General features: G+C 40.9%; 2 protein-coding genes across 2 annotated transcripts in view; both read right to left on the bottom strand.

The window, feature by feature from the left end:
- Positions 1-7,901, bottom strand: part of DPYS (dihydropyrimidinase) — a 45,614-nt gene extending 37,713 nt beyond the window's left edge. Inside the window, exon 1 of the mRNA XM_083450596.1 lies at positions 7,518-7,901. Within this exon, the coding sequence (XP_083306722.1) occupies positions 7,518-7,766 (249 nt within the window). The 5' untranslated portion in view covers positions 7,767-7,901. The remainder of the gene's footprint in view (positions 1-7,517) is intronic.
- A 2,463-nt stretch (positions 7,902-10,364) lies between these two features.
- Positions 10,365-21,387, bottom strand: part of LRP12 (LDL receptor related protein 12) — a 36,052-nt gene continuing 25,029 nt past the window's right edge. The window contains exons 3-7 of the mRNA XM_083450521.1: positions 19,733-19,868; positions 17,919-18,121; positions 15,140-16,238; positions 14,449-14,581; positions 10,365-13,007 (exon numbers count right to left, since the gene is read on the bottom strand). Of these exons, the coding sequence (XP_083306647.1) occupies positions 12,147-13,007; positions 14,449-14,581; positions 15,140-16,238; positions 17,919-18,121; positions 19,733-19,868 (2,432 nt within the window). The 3' untranslated portion in view covers positions 10,365-12,146. The remainder of the gene's footprint in view (positions 13,008-14,448; positions 14,582-15,139; positions 16,239-17,918; positions 18,122-19,732; positions 19,869-21,387) is intronic.

The raw sequence follows: 21,387 nt of genomic DNA, 5'->3' as shown, positions 1-21,387 counted from the left end.
GGGCTCTGTGGTTCAGACCACAGCGCCACCCGCGCCCCATATTTGTTTGCATAAACCACACCCAAAAAAATTCAGCAAAGAGGATCAAAAAAAGAAAGGAAATCTTTAACTTTTGAATAGCTGGGAAGTAACAGAAGCCCTCACCCATGGCCTCTACAAGAGCTTAATTTGCCTCACAGTTCGCCATGAAATCTATAGGCAGCGCAGCTACATAAATATACTATTTATGTAAGCACACATTAGTGGACAGTGGATTTGCTCCTTTGTGTAACTTATGGCAAACTTTCGCTGACCTTGGAATATCTTTGCCAGCTGGCAGATGTTTTACTAACTTTGCTAACAGTGGGGTTCCTTGCTGTTTATTTTAACGTCAAACCTTATTTGATTTTAGATGAACTGTTGACTTTAAAGGTTAGTGGCTCTACCTTATCCAAATGTCATAGACTGATTTCTCAATGCCCAATATGATATTAGGCCTACTTAAGCCTACATGCATCCGTGTGGGAAGGGGTGCCTCAGCTACCCATGACCAATGGTAAGGAATACTGAAGGGACCTGTACACAGAAGCACCTGCATGCAGGTGGGAAGACCTGCATTGCCATATACAAAACCTGCCACCTCCCATTCCCCTCCTCTCCCCCAAATTTAGATGCTTTCTCATGGATATTACTCACTTCTTGCCTGAGATCATGGAAGCAGGATCAGGAAAGCCCAGAGCTGCTCCATTCTTTCTATGGCTTCAGTGACTTGAAAGAGATGCAAAAAGGTATCTAATCTAAGCCCCTGCTTCAAAATAAAATCATATAGGGACTCATCCATACTTTTGCTTGCCCCACCGCTCCCCACACACTCCGAGGAAACCCAGTCTTTAACTGTGGAATCAGAGCAAACGTCAACTGAGTTTTTTCCAGATTGATGTCTGCTATAATTTAGTGCTAAGGAATGGGTTTTCCGAAGGGAAAGCAGTGGGGAAAAGGCAAAACTGCTCAGTCAATGGAAAACCACTCAGACCTGCGCTTTCCAGGGACCAGACAAGCAAAGTGGTGGAAAGCCCTAGATCTCTGCTGTTGGCCTATGCAATCCAGGCCAGTGTGTGTCAGGTGCATAAGGCAGGTGCACTGCTTAAGTTTAAGACTCACTGATGGAATTCCATGGCATCCTTTTTCCTTGCTAAACTTCTGCTGCAGTTACATTCCTGCTGGGACCTGCAGGATTGCTTCAAGACATGGGGCTGCTTGCTTTGCTCGCATAGAAAACTCCCTTGCTCCAAGTGACAGATTGCTCTGCTTGGGCCAACTCCTTTGCATACACAGACTCACTATGGGAAGGCATAGTGATGGCCACTCACTGCACACTTTTAAAACAAGAGTTGACTTGTCAATAGCTTTTAGCTGTAGTTAACCTCCATGGGAAGAAGCAGTAAATAATTGAATACTCTTTGCTAGGGAATAAGAAAAGCCTATTGCCTTCAGGCTGTTTCTGGGCTTTTCTGGAGAAATTTGATTGGTCACTGCAAAAAAACAAAAATGAAACCTGAACTAGGTGAACCTTTAGTCTGATCCAGCAGGTCTTTTGGTTCTGTGATTATATCACACAGTTTAAGACGTCTATGTATGTTTGGAGCCATGCTCTTGAATACAAGTTACCCTTACACTATTTTCCTTTAAAAAATGTGCAAATTATTTTCCATATTTACAGCAATAAGCTCTTGAATACAAGTTACCCTTACACTACTTTCCTTTAAAAAATGTGCGAATTATTTTCCATATTTACAGCAATGACATCAATAAAGGAATGAATCATAGAATCATAGAGTTGGAAGAGATCACAAGGGCCATCGAGTCCAACCCCCTGCCAAGCAGGAAACACCATCAGAGCACTCCTGACATATGGTTGTCAAGCCTCTGCTTAAAGACCTCCTTAGCTTGTTTAATTGAAAGGCTTACATTATGCAGCAATGAATCTTTCAGCATGTGTGTTTGTGTGTTAAAGAGGAAGAGAGATCCAAAGAAAATTTATTGATCTACGTTTCTTAGGAAAACTTTGTGTCAACTCACCATCCCAGTCAATCTGTTTAAAAGAGCAAAGTCAGCAATCCTACCCTATGTGTCAAGGCTGGCATACCAACCAATTATAAAATATTTTTTGGAGTGATTTGGTGACCCTTGAACTCCCTCAGAAAGTTATTCAAAGCATTCTGACACCGTTTTTTGCAACAGAATAAAAATTAACAACCACTCTCTCCTGTGCAGAAAATCAATCAGAAGGTAAGTCCGTACCAAAATACAAGACAAAGCACAGAAAACAGCAAATTCAAAAACCCACTTGGCTTCATCCGGGGTGGGGGAACGGGAAAGCAAAGCTATGCTTTGAAGGAGAGGAAAACTGAAGAGGGAGTGCGCCACACAACAAGGGTCGCCGATGTGGTGCCCACTGTCACAGCGACACCCTTATTGTGTTCCCCTGGTAAAAGGTAAAGGTAAAGGTACCCCTGCCCGTATGGGCCAGTCTTGACAGACTCTAGGGTTGTGCGCCCATCTCACTCAAAAGGCCGGGGGCCAGCGTTGTCCGGAGACACTTCCGGGTCACGTGGCCAGCGTGACATCGCTGCTCCGGCAAGCCAGAGCCGCACACGGAAACACCGTTTACCTTCCCGCTAGTAAGCGGTCCCTATTTATCTACTTGCACCTGGGAGTGCTTTCGAACTGCTAGGTTGGCAGGCGCTGGGACCGAGCAACGGGAGCGCACCCTGCCGCGGGGATTCGAACCGCCGACCTTTCGATCGGCAAGCCCTAGGCGCTGAGGCTTTTACCCACAGCGCCATCCGGGTTCCCCTGGTACCTCACTGCCAAGTGAAGAAAGATTTAAGAACTTGTTCCTTGTCTATTTTTTTGAGGGCAGGCCCTAGGTTTGAGGAGGCCCCAGGCAAACACACTTTGCTTGGGGTGCCTCCTCTTTTGGCGGGCTCTGGCAGCCTAACCTGGCAACAATGGCTGTAGAAGGCATAGCTGTCAACCTTCCGTTTTTTGTGGGAAATTCCCTTATTCCAGCGCCGTTTCCCGCAGCTTCCCGCTGCTATCCTGGATTGTTAGATATCCCGCAGACTGTCCCCGGAACAGGTGAGGCTGCTGATCCCTTATTTTCAAATCTGAAAGTTGACAGCTATGGTAGAAGGGTCATTGGTGAAACATCTGCTTTGCATGCAGAAGGTTCCAGGTTCAATCCCCGGCATCTCCAGGTAGATTCCAAAAGATTCCTAGCCTGAAACCCTGGAGGGTTCCTGACAATCAGTGTGAACTATACTGAGCAAGATGCTCCAATAGGTTTGCATAAGGGAGCTGCCAATATTCCTACTGGGGCTGATAGCAGCTGCACTGGCTGGATGAGATCTGTCATTTTAATTTCTAAGCACTGCCATGCTGTATCAAGGGCACTGATGAACAAAAGTGGATTGTGAGACTCCATGTGGTGGCAAATAACAAGGCTGGAAGGACAAACAGCCACCTTCTGCTACTCATTGGTCTGAAAATCTCACTGCCTTTTCTATGTTTCAGTGCATGCCTGATAACCACTGCTCTTGTTTAAACAACTATATGGACTGCCTAATATTGTTATGTATGTTTAAATTAGGAGAGAATCATAAGTGTTGGTTCTCATCCAGCCCCCTGCAACAGCAGGAATATGCAGCTGTACCATATGGGGATTGAACCTGCAACTTTGGCATCATCAGCACCGTGCTCTAACCAACTGAGATATTGCCAACATCAACTGTGAGGCTTTCATTTTCTCCAATTGAAATTTCCTTTTCCTTTTTGGGGACTGGTGGGAATGAAAATGGAAGCAGTGCCTGCCGGTGCTGCTGAGATCTGCTGCTCAAGACGGCAACCTCCTACACAGCAAAGCAAGGCAAAGCTACATGCAACTGAATCAGAATGTAATGAGAACCTGCGGGGTCAGGCCAGCGGCTCATCTGTTCTCACAGTGGCCAAGCAGAAGCAGGATCCAAGCACAAGAGCACTCTCCCCTCCTGTGGTTTCAGCATTGCTTTATCATCCCTGAATTTGTCTGAACCTCTTTTAAAGGTTACCACTGCCTCCTGTGGCAGTGAGTTCCATAGGTTAACTATGCTGTGTGTGAAGAAATACTTTCTTTTATCTGTCCAGAATCCTCCAGCATTCCGCTTCACTGGATGCCCACAAATTCTAGTGTTATGAAACAAGGAAAAATGCATCCGGGTCAAATGTCTTATGTACTTTGGTCCCAATTATATTACACAATCTCTGGTTGAATATATAGCCACAGGACAGACACGGACTGGCTCTCAGGCACAGACTGGCCCCCAAACTGCAAGCCTCTTAAATGGCTTTTGAAAGCAGCTACTTTGGTGATACAGAGAGTGTGTCTTTCAAAACAAAACAAAAAAAAGTGGAGAGAGAATTGCAGTTTTTAAAAAGTGCTTTCCAACATGCTTCTCTGGATTAGGCTAGACAGCTTGCTTTCTTATTTGATGACAGCATCTTGATGCCCTTAACAGCTGCCTGAGAAACAGAAGCTGAACAGGTGCAGCTCTTTGCATTACTGTTATCACTACTCCTGGAAATGCTGCAGCTGTTCAATTTCTGTCCATCACTCAGGAATTAGAAGCGTGGAGTCCCTGTTCGGGACACACACACACACACACACACACATGCAACACTACTATGAATCAAGGGTTTTCAGTTCTAGATCACCTCTTTAAATATAGCTCAAGGTTCACGTTGAGCCAAAACTGACTGTGCAAGGATGCCAGAGAAAGTTTCTGAGCACCTGTAGTGCAGCATGCAGACAATTTCAGCTTTGAAGCATGGAAAGCTTGGAGGAAATGAGCAAAGAACAGTTTTTCTCTGTCTTGTAACACTCGAACTCAGAGTCATCCAGCGAAGCTGAGTGTTGGAAGGTTTAGGACAATAAAAGGAAGCAGTTCTTCACGCAGCGTGCAGTTAAACTGTGGAACTTACAGTGACTGTCACCAACTTGGAAGGCTTTAAAACAAATCTGGGGACAATAAGGCTATCAATAGCTACTAGCCATGATGCTAGGCTTGGCCTCTGCATTGGGAGGCAGTAACGCTTCTGAATACTGGTTGTCGAAAACCACAGTCCTCCTTGAGGGTTTCCCACAGGTATCTGGTCTGCCACAAGTATTGGGGAAGAGGAAACTGAACTAGGTGCCCATTGGCCTGATCTAGCAGAGTTGTTCTCATGTTCTGATATACAGTAGTACCTCGGGTTACATACGCTTCAGGTTACAGACTCCGCTAACCCAGAAATATTACCTCAGGTTAAGAACTTTGCTTCAGGATGAGAACAGAAATCGTGCTCCGGCGGTGCGGCAGCGGCGGGAGGCCCCTTTAGCTAAAGTGGTGCTTCAGGTTAAGAACAGTTTCAGGTTAAGAACGGACCTCCGGAACAAATTAAGTACTTAACCCGAGGTACCACTGTACACACATTGGTTAGGGGAGGGATTGTCAGAAAAGTACAAATAGTGATAAAAGTATCTGATTAACTCAGTTGGGGGAGAAATCTAACAAGATTTTTAGTATGGTGATACTTGTTTAGGACCAACTGAATCTTGGGATGAAAGTGGTACAGTAGTACCTCAGAAGTCGAACGGAATCCATTCCGGAAGTCCGTTCGACTTCCAAAATGCGGCTTCTGATTGGCTGCAGGAAGCTCCGTCGGACGTTCGGCTTCCAAAAGAACGTTCGAAAACAGAAACACTGACTTCCGGTTTTCGATCGTTTGGGAGCCGAAACATACGAGTTCCGGGGCATTCTGGGGTGTATATAAATTTAATAAATAATAATGATAACTGACTTGCAAGGCCAAGCTAACTGTCAAGTTCACCAGCACATCTTCAGGCTGGACACGTCAAGCAAATCATGGGGTGTGGTGGGGCTGAGAAAAAGCTATTGCTGGATAGCCGTTGTTTGAAGAATTAAAGGTGTTAAAAAGTGAGGTATTATTTGTTAATGTGTAACAGATCTCAGCAGTCAGTAAAGTCGTGTGAAGAACTGGCAATATGCGTTCCATTTGACTGATCTGTAGCCATTAAATTCCAGGAAAGAAGATCTATGCAAACATTTATCAGGTCCTGTAAACCTGTGGGAAGTGATCTTTCAAAGTGTTGATACCAGGACAAATCCCAGTTATTTGGACTGGAGATAAGGAACAGAAGTCTTTGAGGAAAAGAAACACTGGGTTGCTAAAAGGCAGATTTTAAACAGAAAGGAGGAGGAGCCCTTTCCGGAGGTAGATATCTGGATGTTAGGACTTTTTTTATGAATTTGCAATATCCTCAATTCTGTGCCACCCAAGGCACTTCCAGATTATCTTGTCTGTTGAGCTTTCATCCTGATCCGCTTCCAGAGGCTAAATAACTGTCCTATCAAAGCAAGTGTTTCCCCAAACTTTCCTGGGAAGTGGGTTTGTTATGCAGGGCACGCCAAGCAACTATAATTGAACAACATGAATTAGCTGGGACGTGACTGAATCCGACCTGGAATACTGATAGTCTGGAAGAGCCCCCAGAGAGGAGGAAAGTGAACAAGCAGAGGCTGCCTCACAGGTGTCTCTCATTTGCTCACTTAGGCCACACAGCTGGGCCTTACTCTTCCTTCTGCACCACCCCAAGAAAGATGGTGAGCAAACAGAGAGAGCCCTGTGGAACACACATTCATCAGATGTCAAGGAAATAAAACAGCAATAAAATTATAAACACACACTACGCCAAAAAGGTGAAATTGACAGGGAAAATCAGAAACCAGGAAGAGAAGAATTTTTAGAAGGAATGGGAAAATTTATAATGTGTTTAAGAAAACACTGTAAACAACTAAAAACTTTGGCAGGATTTGAGTAATGCTTGCAATGTACAAAAAACTATTGAAAAAACGGATTGTTTTCTTTTAAAATTAGAGAAAAGGGGAAACAGTTGGAAAAAAAGATTGATAATGGTAACCATGGAAGGGTGGAGAGAAGTTAAAAGGATTCAGGGAATCCTAAATAATGATGTGGATGATTTCACACACACACACACACACAGAGACTTTTAAACTGATTTTTCATAAACATTGTTAAGTGTGTGCATGTATGTATACTTATTCAGGGTCGGATTTAGGTTTGATGAGGCCCTAAGCTACTGAAAGTAATGGGGCCCTTTATCCGTCCAGCTGTCCTTTGTCAACAACAAATTGTCACTGTTTTTTGTGTTGAATATATGCTATATAGTAATTTATGGACCCAATAGGTATCTAAAGCCATTTGCACATAACAAATAGGAGCCTACACAACACAAACACACTGTTGCTGTATGTAGGTTTTATTTTGTTTGTTTTTTATGTATTTTGGAAATGTACATCCAGTGTGTTTTTTTTCTTTAATTTTTTTGGGGGGGGCCCAAGTGAGTGGGGCCCTAAGCTATAGCTTGTTTAGCTTATACGTAAATCCGGCACTGTTATAATAACGAAGACAATAATTACCTTTGTCCCTTGATAGAAGTCGTCTTTCGACTGCGTGCCCATGAAGGGGAACTGCAGGTGCGTGTGAGGATCAATCCCGCCGGGCAGAACCAGTTTGTTGGAGGCATCTATCACCTGGACGCCTGCTAGGGATGGCGGCTGGAGATGCGACCCCACCGCTTTGATTTTCCCATCCTCCACGTACACATCCGCAACTTGCGAACAGTCCGCGTTCACAACTCGCCCGCCTCGGATCCAGATCTTCTGCATGGTTTTCTCCCGCTTCTGTGCGTAAAGTTTCTGGGAAAGGCGCTCTGCGTTTGCAAAGTAGTGGCAGCAGTTGCAGCAGCACTTTTAAAGTTTTCTCCCTCTGCCGGCAGACATTCCATGCAGTCACGTGTGACTTTCCCTGCCGGGGGCTGTTTTAACCCTTTGTTCCCTGTTCCTTTTTTTTTTTTACTGTGTTTGTGAGAGTGAGAATTACTATCGCCCTTCCTCTCCTGCACCTAATTACTTCCCCACTAGCCTTTATCTTGCAACAAGAGTGGGTGGGGCGCTGCTGTTCCACGAGGAAGTTTGTGGGTGCTGCTCAGCATTGCAGCTGTGTTTAGAATGAGGGTTTCAGGTCAGTAGTTTTGGAAGCAGTTTGTGTGAAATTAAATTAAATAAGACTGTATTTCAAAATGGCTTGTAAAGCTTTCCCCCAAGCAGCCACCTCCTTACTCTTTATTCTGTGCCATTCTGAAAACTCGAATTGGGAGTATTTTGCCCAATTCCACGGGGACTATAGACACATCCGCCTCCGTCCCTTTTTTCTTTTTAAATCTCTGCTATCTGAGGGGGGCTAAAGGAACAATGTAAAATAAATAAATAAATTGAGTTTACACATTGCGGGGTTGTACGTTGTCCAATTAGCTTCTTATGCCTTACTTTAAAAAGGGATCGAGCCTGGTTAAAGCGGCGTTTCAGGATAGTGAAAGGAAGCAAAACGGAAATCTTACAATTACCCGGGAGTAAATGTAAATGCAAGCCGGAGGGGCTTACTTTTGAGTAAATAGCCTAAGGCTTATGCAGCGCTGGAAATGCAAGAGTTCAACTGCATCTAGTGGGAATAGCAACTCCAGTCCTAAGTAGAGTTACTGCATTCAGAACATTCGTTGCCATCTTCTTTTGAAAGCAGGGCAAACTAAATGTAAAAATGTCAGTGCAGATTTAAAGGTACCAGGTAAATTTGTTGAAGGATCTGGGCGTCAGTAGCAGTTTCCAAAAATAATTATCTCACATTCCACCTTATGGAGTAGGTCACCTTTTTTTTTTTTTTTTAAAAAAAAGTTTTTAGAACTGAGCTGTATAAAATTCAGTGGCAGTATGCAGCCCTATCTTGTGCATCTCCAATCTGAAGCAAATCTCGAATTAAATCAGCTCTACTTCCCAGTAAAGAGCACTTATATGTAGGATTTCAGGCTTGTGTTGTGTTCCTAATCACATTTACTTGGAAGCAGAGATGCCAGTACAGTGGTACCTTGGTTTGCAACCATTTTGGATTACAACCACATCAAACCCTGAAGTGTGTGTCCCTTTTTTTGGATTACAACCCATTTTTATTTTATTACAACCCATTTTTTTGGGAGGCCCCATTGGTGAAAGTGCATCTTGGATTACAACCTGTTTTGGTTTACAACCGGACCTCCGGAACAGATTATAGTTGTAAACCAAGGTATCACTGTATGGCAGAACTTTAGTGTAGAGAAGTCCAAGGCCCCACTCAGAAAAACGAGCCAGAAGGCCTCTGTATACAGCAGAACTATCTCACTACATTTTGAAGTAAATATACATTACCATCTAAAGACAGAATTTCCATTTTAGACCAGCATCTGAAATTCCCTAACTGCACCACTGCTAAGGAGTTTCACCACCAGTGGAACTAAGTACTTAGTAAACATGTTTAGAATTCCACTATTAATGTGTGTACCTAAATGAATGCTTAGCACCTCAAATTTCTAGCTTTCCTTTTCACATAGAAACTGGCCATAAAGATAAAGGGCTTCTTAGTAAGAGTGTGACTGGTCACACACAGAGCTTCAAGGCACAGTAGGTATTTAGCATGTCTCTGTACCCCAGTTGTTACAGCTGCAGAGAGTAGCCCATATGTGGTGGAATTGTAGGCAAGGTGCTTAAATGTAGAGATTAAGACCCTATGGAGGCCCAGAGCTTCTGTACCCTTGCTGGGCTTACAGCATGGCAGCAATCTCTCCCTCACCCATTTTTAGGGGAATGACAGAAACCAGGGCTCTACACTATCACACTTTCACATTAAGTATTGTTTTCATGAAGGAATAGAGGGGGTGATCATGCAAATTTAGAACCAACCCCTTCGTACATGTGAACCAGGTTATCAATTTCAAAAACTCTGTTTACAAGCTATAATTACAAGTTTGTCCTATTATGCTCTGAAGCGCCATACAACAGATTGCAATAAGCTTGGGAAATCTGATGTGACCTTTATCTGCTGAACACTATGACATTTTTTTCTGTTTACTTTACAGCAAAATAATTTCTGTTTTTCCCTACTTGGGAATAACTAGTTTGGCCGCTACCGCTTCTGCTGCTAGCAAATTGTTTTTTCCCTTCTGTGACTGCAAATTTTGTTCTGGGTGCTACTGTACAGCCTATATTGTGTGCAAAGGCATACAGCTTGTGTACAAAGTGAATGATTTGGACACTGTGTCCATTCTTGGTAATGATAACTGCAGCAGCCCTCATTTTATACCATGTTTTCTATTTGTGTATTTTTATTTTTATTTTTAAAAACTACAAAAATAGAAAACTAATATACCTTCAGGTTTCTCTTTACAAAGTACCTCAATACATAGTAAGATTTTTTAATTTGATACATCTTAAAACATTGCCAGTTTTTTCTGACAGCATAACACAACAAGAAATCCACAAGACTTTAAACATGCTTTAAAAATGACATTCAGCAATGTATGGAAAATTTAATAAATAGCATACAGTCACACACAAATACATTTTTCATACTAAATCATTAAGCCTACTTAGACTGGCAAAGAATAAATATAACAGCAATTGACAATCTTTACCTTCTCAAAAGATGGATTTCTTGATATCATTTAGTAGCAACAACAACCACTTTCTGGTCACAAAACTGGAAACTACGAATGTTTTCTCCCCACTGGTGTGTTTTGCAGCCAAAATGTGATGTAACAAAAATAAAAACCTTGAAATATACTGAATATTTCTTTTTCTTTTTTAAAAAAGCGCAAACTGATGCCAGGTAAACCAGCTTTTTAAATACAATGAATAAATAGGAAATTAGTAAAGCAAATTCAGTTGCAGCAACAAACAACAGAAGAAAGCAAGAACCCAAAAACAGAGCAATGAAAATATTTTTTTTAGATATTTATATATATTTCATTGCAGTATTAGAGACTAGTACTTAAAGTGATAGTGCTTGTGCACTAAGCTCTTTAGAGACCTTAACATAGTTTTAGTGCAAATCCCTTTAGACCAGACAAATTTAAACCCTATTAGGGAGAAGATCCTTTAGCAGTTGGAACATATTTTCTAGAGTTATAGGTACCTATCTCAGCTTTAAAAAACACATTATATACAAGAATTAAATGCATATTTTAACTGCTTCGGATATCTATCTTCAAAGATAGATGAAAAATTACTCTGAATTTTTACACCTTATTTGGTTGTACCATACTAGACCAACTTATTAAAGTCAATGTTATAAAAGCTACAAAAGATTTTTTTTTTGCCATCAGTTTTATCTAAGTTAACTGCTGTTTGAATTTCTAAAAGAAAAAAATATATAGTGTATTGGAGAAAGTCTCTCTTCCTTCTGAAAAAGTTCAGCATGATGACAATCAGTAATTAGACAAATATATTATAAACCACAAGAGAGAAAAAGAATACTTTTTGCAATAATCAGCATTTAGTATATTCAGTTAAAATTATATTGGCAAAAGTACGTTGGTTTTGATTTCAAAAAGGAATAAATATTTTGTACAAACTAGCCTGACAACCTGCAGTGAGTGGCAGGCAGACATAAGTGGTTGAGCAGCTAAATTTCTGTTCTAAATTACACCATCATGTTAAAACTATCTGACACAAGAGGGCTTCCCATATTACCTCATTCTGCATTAATCTTTAAAGTTTGGGTAAGGGACTGGCTACAGATGCAAACCTCTGCAACACTTTAAACGCAAATGTTCAGACAAGCCTGAACATTTTGAAAGGCTCCACAAAGCTCGTCTATCGCTAGTGTGTTTCACAAATTACAAAGGTATTCTGTCTGCAGTCACTTCCTTGCACTTGCTTTAAGAATACTAATAATAGAAAAAGGAGTTTCTTTGAAAAGCCCTCGGAAGATGACCATTAAATAACCAAATAGCAACAGGTGTACGTTACGTATACTGACCTGGGAAAACATTTGTTTTAGTTGCCCGTATAACAAATATTCATTCAGTCATGCACAAGAACATTTTAATTCCCATGATTTGCCCTGGATTCTTTTTTGAAATGAAAAAAACACAACAACTGCTTTTTTCCTTAATTATGAAGTACAAAACAATCACCAATATTGCTCCAACTTACATACATTTCCACCCACTCAAACTAGACTTAACAAAGTAGCAAAGCCTCATCGTCACTAGTTTCGTTTTTCAGTGCTGATTCTAAGCAAGTGTCAGGTATCTGGGCAGTATGTACAATTCCACAGCGCTCACAAGGGCCATCTCGATTACAGGACCGCATCCCATTATGTGCCGCACTGTAAGTCTGCCTAAGCCCTTGTCCTTGTTCTGAGGTGAGGTCAAGAAGAGGTCTTGAGCAGTCATTCGCATCAAAGTCTGATGCCACATCAGAGGCGGGAATGAGCATTTCAACATCATCATCTTCGTCTCTTCCTCCACCTACCCCATTATCAAGCTGTCTCAAAGGACTTTGGTTCTGACTGACGGGACTCGACCTCCCTAAAGTGAAGCGTACCCAACGTAACCCTTGAGTCATACGACTAAGTGCACTGGAGAACTGGTGGCGCCCTGGACTGGAACTCGGGGGTTCCACGCTCGCTGCTTCTCTTCCACCGTCCGAACTGCTGCTGATATTCTGAGCTGAGGAAGCTCCACAGACGACAGCTGCTTCGACGGCTGTTGCAGGAGGGACCTTCTGAGGCAAAGTAGCAGCGACGCCACCAACGGCACCTGCTGTGTCTCTTCGTTCAGTTTCTGTGTCTGTATCATCAGACTCTACTGAAAAGAGGTTTCGGTGAGAGCCGTTTCTTTCACCTTCTCTGCTAGCATTCGGGTTGGCAATGTCATCTCCGTCTGAGGAAACCAGTGCCAGGGATCCAGAATGGCGAGATCTTGCAAAATTAAAGATTCGGTTCCAAATATTGCTTGACCGGCCCGCAATTGGAAGCCTGATAGAGGTAAATCCAAGCTGAGACCTCACTGCTAGCCTCAAATTTTCTAAAACAGAAGCCTGTGAAAACAAAGGTACAGGTAAGGCAGATGCTATGAAGAAACAACACCTTGAAAAAAAATGCAATAAGGAGCTCTCTAGATAAGCTTCATTCAATTTGGCAACATGCAAATCTAGAATCTAAGTCCTCTGACTGTTCTTCAGTTAAATACGTATGTGAGAATCATTTTGTTAACAGTTGAGGACTGGGTTCAATGACAGTGCTTATGTTCTTTTTTGTTTACATTTAAATCTCTCAAAATAAAAATATGAATATATATACACATGACATGTATCTAATACATTTCGTAAATTAAGCACCCATTTATAGCATTTATCAAGTGAGCAAAATTACTTATACTGATCCACATTTAGGTACCCCAAATCACTAGCCTGGTTTTCCAGTGATTTTGGATTAAGTTGCTGCTTAGCAATTCCTTAAATGCTTTTGGATAATAATAATAATAATAATAATAATAATAATAATAATAAATTTTATTTATATCCCGCCCTCCCCAGCCAAAGCCAGGCTCAGGGCGGCTAACAACAATCAAACAGTACAAAAATACAGCACAAACAACACTCTAAAATCATTCATTATAAAATTAATTAATTCAAGCCACTGGCAACCATTGGGCCAGAGCTCTGTGAAGATTGCCGAGTGAGGGAGTCAGGCTGTGCCCTGGCCAAAGGCCTGGTGGAACAGTTCTGTCTTGCAGGCCCTGCGGAAAGATGTCAAGTCCCGCAGGGCCCTGGTCTCTTGTGACAGAGTGTTCCACCAGATCGGAGCCACGGCCGAAAAAGCCCTGGCTCTAGTTGAGGCCAGCCTAACTTCTCTGTGGCCTGGGACCTTCAAGATGTTTTTATTTGAAGACCGTAAGTTTCTCTGTGGGGCATACCAGGAGAGGCGGTCCCGTAGGTACGAGGGTCCTAGGCAGGGCAAAATTTCCTAACATTTGAGTTTGATGATATACCCATTTTATTTTTTTTAAAAAAACCTGACTTCCAACCATGTTTTTATTCTGGTGACAATAAAAATACTTTGTACCACAGAAAGCTATATCCAGTGACAATACAAAAACAATCTTATATGATCACACAGATTTATGACCAAGGAAGAGAAACAGCTTGCCTGTGTTTTGTGGAAAAATTAAGGGCTATCACTGAATTTCAAGCCACGGTATGAATTTGGGAATCTCAGACAAGGTTGTTAAGCGCCACCATGTGGTGTTAAAACATAGTGTGTCAACAGATGCTGTGCTGTTCACAGTAACTTTTTTTCACAAGCACTTACCACATTGAGACTGGGATTCAAAGATCTGCAAAGAGTTTTTGTCAACTTGTTGGAAGTGAGCAGAAACTGCTGCAGTAAGGTGTTTGGCTAGCTAACTGATTCAGTACTTTGTGATTTTATACTTCTTATTCATAGTAATCTATTTTTAGTTAATATGAAAGCTCTTACCTGATTTGGTGAGCAAACAGGGAAGTCTTCAACTGGTGGAATTAAGCCCTGAGCAATCAACTGTCCATAGGAAGGAGGTGCTTCCCTTCTTAACAACTCAGCCTCGACTCTAGACAGCTGTGTCTCAAAAGATCTATTTAAGAACATAAACAGGTTACAATTTAGTTTTCATAGATAATAAGTGCGCCACCACTGTATCAGTGATTTCTGTCTCTGTTGTTTCATTGGAGTCAAATTTTAGACTGCAGTCTCATGGGGGAAGGCATCTATCCCCTTATCCTCTAAATTGCCATGCACACTGATGCTGCTACAATAATAATTTACTAAATAACAACAACCTTAACAGTTTGACAACCCCCCTCATACAATTTTACGAAAGGAAGAACTGTGTTTGCACAGAGTTGTTACCTATATATATAATATGTGAATCCAATTTGACTTACTAGTGTTAATTACTTAAGTATAATCAAACTCCTATTTGAAGGCACTGGAAGATCCCCTGAATATTTGAAGCATTCACAGCAATGTTGCTTTATAGCTACGTACTAAGACAACTTTTTTGAATGGTAAAGAAAATGTCTAGCATTCCTCAGTAAAAGTAGCCACCCACAGACAATTGTTTAGACAGTATTTTCTGGTAAATCAGGAACAATAAAATAGCAGCTTTTCTTTTGTAATCGCAAAATCTTACCTTCGTTCAAACATTCTCAAAGAATACAGCTTACAAGTGCATCCCAGTGCAATGACAAGGAGCAGCCCACAAATAAGACTTCCAATGACAGCAGCAGTTATTACTCTGGTGGGTACAATAACTGGACAATTCTCTTCATCACTACCATCGCCACAATCGTCTTGGGAATCGCAAACCCAGCTTTCAAACACACACCGATTATTTTTGCAGTGGAAATTTCCTGGCTGGCAAAAGAAGCAATTCTTTTCATCCGAGCCATTGGGGCAGTGGTTCTGGTAGTTGCAGCGATCGGAGCGTGGATAGCAGGCACCATTCCGAGAGCAAGGAAATTCTTCCTTTTGGCACATAGTGCAGTTTGTTTCATCTCTTCCGTTTGGACAATGCCAATAGCCATCACAGCGCTGCTGCTCTGTGTAACAGCCCCAGTTTCCACCACATGGAATTTCCCATGGCAGACAGAAGCCATCAACCTGATAGGTAGCATTAAATCCTCTTGCTGCATTCACTTTGTCAGCGCAAAAATGCACTCTGATTTGACCAGAAGAAGAAACAACTGTAAGAGGGGCATGAGAGTCAAAAGCAGTTAAAACACGCAATAGCTTGCGTGGATTCTCCTCTAAACCGTCATATATTTTGACGTAGTCCCCATATCCGGTACCATCAAGCTTAAAGTCAGTGAAACGCAAAATAACTTTGCGGTGGTCCCCAGTGTCTATCAGCCATGTGCAGTTGCTCCCTGGAGGATAAAAGTCTGGATAATTGGGAGAATTGAAAGTACCATAAAAATATTTCAGCAACTGTCCACATGTTGGCACGCCACAGTCTATTTCATCTCCCAAGTCAAGACAGTCAAGGTTTCCATCACATTTTGAGGATTCTGGAATGCAAGTGTAAACATTGAAACGAGACAGACACTGGAACTGGTTGTATGCACATGGCTGGAAGGAAGCAGCAGTTGGAGGACTAGCTTTGGCACAGATTTCTTCATCAGAGTTGTCTCCACATTCATCCATGTCATTGCATTTCCAAGATTCTGGAATACATTTCCCATTAGCACAATGGAATTGGTTACAGTCGCAGCTTGGTTCACTGGATTTCCCTAAAAATGCACATTAAAGAAATTATCATATGCCCACTTTTACATTTATTACTTGTTTATCTTACAATAATAATAATATCCTACTTATCTGACTGGGTTGCCCCAGCCACTCTGGGTAGGTTCCAACATTAAAAACACAACAAAGCATCAAACATTTAAAACTTCCTGATACAGAGCTGCCTTCAGATGTCTTTGGAAAGTTGTGCAGCTGTTTATGTTTGACATCTGATGGGAGGGTGTTTCATGGGGTGGGTGTCACTACCGAGAAGGCCCTCTGGATAAAGGTGTGTGAAAGAAAGTAATAGAAGTGGAAAGAAATTGCAATTGAGTAGATTGGAAGTCAAACAGAAAGGTGGGGTGGTGGGTGGTGATGCGAAAAGGAATTATCTGTGGGACTGAGTGTAGGTATGTTTGAACATTTTTAAGGATTGTATGAAATGTATGTTTGTATATTCACAATATGTGTGTATTAATGCTGAATTATTTTAACAATAAAAACTTTTCAAAAAGAGAGAGAGAGAGAGAGAGAGAGAAGGCCCTCTGCCTGGTTCCCTGTAACTTTATTTCTTGCAGTGAAGGAACTGCCAGAAAGCCTTCAGAAACTGGACCTCAGTGTCTGGGCTGAACGATGGGGATAAAGACACTCCTTCAGGTATACAGAGATGAGGCTGTTTGGGACAACACTAACACTTTGAATTGTGCTCTGAAATGTACTGGGATCCAATACAGATGCCCCCCCCAGATGTTATTGGACTGTTCATTCCCATCAGCCCCAGCCAGGACTGGCCAATTCTCTGGGATGGTGTGAGCTGCAGCACATCAACTTTGGGAGGGCACCATGTTGGCTAGCCCTGCACTAATCAATAAAAATCAGTCAGCTGGAAATAGTATTTTAACAGTTTATCTGGAACAATATGAACTATACTGGTGTAAAAAAACCACACAGTTTGAGCAGCTCCATACGGTTTTATTTATATAGGATTACCCCAAGGACAACCTCTCCCTATGTGAACTGACCCAGACTCTGTGATCATCATCCAAGTCCCTTCTTTGTGTGCCTCCTTCATGAGAGGTCCAGAGGGTGGCAACACAAGAACAGGCCTTTTCTGTGATGGCTCCCCAATTATGGAATACTCTCCCCAGTGAGGTTTGTCTGGCAGCTTCATTATACTGTACATCTTTAGGCATCAGGTGAAAATGTTGCTTTATAACCAGGCCTTTGGCTGATTAACATATTGTACCCCATAACATGTTTGCATGTTCTATCATGAATGAAGAGTGCATGAAAATGTATAACATGTTCCATCAAGAGTGAAGGATCTACTGCATAAAATTTGGTGTGTCTCTCTAGAAGGTTGTTTGGAGGACTGGGTTCATTTTCTGAGCTTTAGAACAGTTATCAATATTTTCAATATACCTACTACAAATGCCTTTAGTGTTTCAAATGTCTCTACAATGGGTCTGAAATGGCAACGTATGGATGTTAGCAACTGCAGTCCTACTTTCTACATTTTTTAAAATAAAAAGAATATTAATAACCATCATCTCTTACTTAAGCTTCCATTAATCGATGCACTGTGGTTTCTTAAAAAAAAAAAAATACACACACACAAAAAAACAAGGCTGAAAAGACTGGCCCCCAAATCTAGAAAATGTTTAATTACAACATTTAAAGTTTACCTGCAAAATAAGTCAGTCTGAATCCTTTTCGTGATATACTATCATCTGAATGAAATCTGACCCAAACATGGTCCTGTGAAGATATATATGGAGATGGAATAGAAGACCCACACACTCTATAATTTTCCATGTTTTTGTAGGCCCCTATCGTCAGGGAATCCGAACTGCATCGCCGTGATCCTTGAACATCAAAATCCTGAAAACTACACAAGGTAAATAATGAGTTATATTTCTTTTTTTTTGCTGTTAAATATTAGTATAATCCCTTAACAAACAACTATTTAATATACATATCCTTAAATTTCTGACAGACATTAAGTTCAACAAGACCTAATTTTTACCTCCCCAATTGGAAAAAATACATTTCAAAACCTTAAGAGTTTTTAATCCAGAACAGATAAATATTATCAATTATTTCTAGATATGAACTACTGATATGATACATCTATTAGGAAGATTCTTTTCTCTCTTTCTCAGCCTCTTGCTTTCCACTAAAATCAGAGCCAATGAACAGACGTTTTAACCTTTTCTCATATATACATCTTTTTTGTGTGCCCTTTTCCTAAATGGCAAGCTGAAACACTATTGTCAAATACCAGATTTCATATCATAAGTTCTATAGCAAGTTGCATGCTTCCACAGGCACAAGAGGTTACAAGTGAAAGAACATATTACAATTTAGCTTCTATTTGCATTTGTTTTATTTATTCCAGTGCTATTTTTCTAAAAAATGAGGGGCCAGAACTCACGATGCGTGCCTCCCTTTTTCTCGTATAATGGCAATGGCGCCTACCTGAGAGGTGCCGGAACCGAGTTGCACTGAGTTCCAGCTGAAACAAAGCCCTGTTAACTTCCAAGTATTTATACTCTGCTCTTCAACCCTTAAAGGAATTTCCAAGTTGCTGGTAGCAAAACCAACAATGCAAAAGCTTCTGTGCTACGTTAACTGAGAGGTTTAGTGCAGCACTTACATGCATGGAAGACCTCCTGTGTTCCTAAAGGCACTTTTGGATCCAATCTAGAGAAACTAGTTCCACAAGGAATTTTAACCTTGATATTTTCCAGTAACAGAAGAGGCACAAACAAACTGTTGTCTTTTGTTTGTTTGTTAGCTTGTTTTGAAAAAGAGGACTTTCAAAAGCAGTTTGTGACTGCATGGGGATTGACTTTTTCATGAGAAAGAAGTCACAAGTTCACAGGGCTAGTAAAAATCCTTGCATGAGCCTAAGCAACCCTTTTTGGACCCTGCCATAAGTTTGTATATAGGAAACATAAATTTCCTAAACTTTCGGATCATATAAAGTACAGTGGTACCTCGGGTTAAGTACTTAATTAGTTCCAGGGGTTCGTTCTTAACCTGAAACTGTTCTTAACCTGAAGCACCACTTTAGCTAATGGGGCCTCCTGCTGCTGCCGCGCTGCCGAAGCACAATTTCTGTTCTCATCCTGAAGCAAAGTTCTTAACCCGAGGTACTATTTCTGGGTTAGCGGAGTCTGTAACCTGAAGCGTATGTAACCCGAGGTACCACTGTATTCCCTATAGAACCTAGTATGTAAAATTCAAGGAAATGCTCCCAGACACCCATAACCAAATTTTAGTTTTAAGATCTGACACCCAGGCATAATTTAGCGCTGCTATATATCTGGCTATTTAATTCAAGAAAGTCAAGATGCAGAATAAAGTTAGAAAATGGAATGTTTTAATCAAACCATTTACAAGGACTAAAATTACATTTAGTAAAACATGTAAAGCTTTTTTAGACAATTGCTTACATTTTCCACAATATATTTATAAAGTACAGCACCCAAATTACCTTATTGTAATAATTTCACCTGGGTTTGCTCGGATATACCAGCTACAATTCAATCTTGCTGGATATTCAAGAGGCCAACCTGGGCTAGTGATGATCCCACTTGGACCTTTAATTTGTTCCGGGATATCTCCGCAAGCTGAAAAATATATAAATTGATGTCTTCAGTTATAGATGCATTTTTGCAGATTTACAAACAGTTCCAAAAGTTTAGTGCAAGAACACACCATTCCTTGGAAGATGGGTTCATCTGAATGAAGATGCAAAATAATGTTGTTATATAACACAAATTAAATCAAAACCAATCATTTCTTTTAAAGAAAAAAAAAGTTAGAGGTTTATGAGCAGCTGGATCATGTGGCAAAGCACTGCAATGATATCTTTTTCCAGCAAAGTATATTTATAGATTTGAATAATTATTCATGCTTTTATTCGGCAGAAAAATCCAACACACAGTACATGGATGCCTGTATTATAAAGAGCAGAAAGTAAAATGGGCAAAAATCAGCCATGACAAGTATACAAAATGAATACAACCGCAGCAGCTTGCAAACACTTGGCAAACCATATATGCCTGCTTCTTCCACAAATGACAGAAAATATACCAATGCAGGAAAGGTGTTGTATGTAAAGGGAACAATCTGCAAGTAAATAAAATATTGACACAATGGGCGACTTTATGGTTTTCCGTTATGAAGAATTATTTTGTTATCTGCAAGAAAATAAAAATGGCTTCTGCTTAATAAAACAAGACAACTGTCAAAAATGGGGAAAAAGCAAGCCTCAAAATTTAAAAGTCAGATTTTCCATCGGTTCAGCAGTAGTGATAGGGTTTTACAGAAGATTTATTGTTTTCGTTTAGTCACCCATTAGGTGGTGCTCTTATTCCATTACTCTTTGGAATTCTACATTCATAGAACTGAATGTAAACAAAGCGACCTCCTACTTGAGATTCATGTTATAAAACAAAGCAGATAAATATTGCAAAAACAAAAAAGGCAGAATATCAACATTTATATATGTAAATGTCAATGCATGACACTCAAAATGTCTCCCCCTTTTTTTAAAAAAAAAAGTCATGGAGTTATGTTTTTAAAACTGAACATACATTATAAAAGCTAACTCATTAAAAAAAATCTCAAACACAGAAAAGCAGGATTCTTCTTCCTGGCAAAGACATTTATAAAACAATACAAGAGCTATTACTGCAGATGTTGGGATGGGGAGCAGAGGCCAAGTGGCTTTCCTAGTCTACTTAATGAATATGGAAGACACACAAGTCAATCTGGGACTTCATGACTTGCAGTTCAGTCTCTCAGCCAGCTCTATCAATTAGAATTTAACTTAATTGGAAAAGGCTCAGCACTTTGATTTAACAGACCTCTAAAGTTACTACAGCCAATTCTGAAACCTGGCAGAATCTTTATGGTTTTGGAGAAGCTCTCTGAGCATTTTGGTTGCCCTTTTCTGCATCTTTCCAGCTTTGCAATACCCTTTTTGGATATTCACTGAGCTACCCACCGTGACGCAATATCCCTTTCCTAGTCAGTCACTGCCAGCTCAGACCACATCAGCATATGTGAAACTAGAGGCTGCATCCCTGCTTGCTCCACTTGCCAACCCCACCTACCCCCTGCTCCTCTTCCAACTCTCCACCA

This window comes from Podarcis tiliguerta (genome assembly GCF_965153285.1).
Source record: "Podarcis tiliguerta genome assembly, chromosome: 7".
Classification (NCBI taxonomy): Eukaryota; Metazoa; Chordata; class Lepidosauria; order Squamata; family Lacertidae; genus Podarcis; species Podarcis tiliguerta.
The sequence above is the reverse complement of the archived record's forward strand: the minus strand, read 5'-3'. Positions and strand labels throughout refer to the sequence as shown.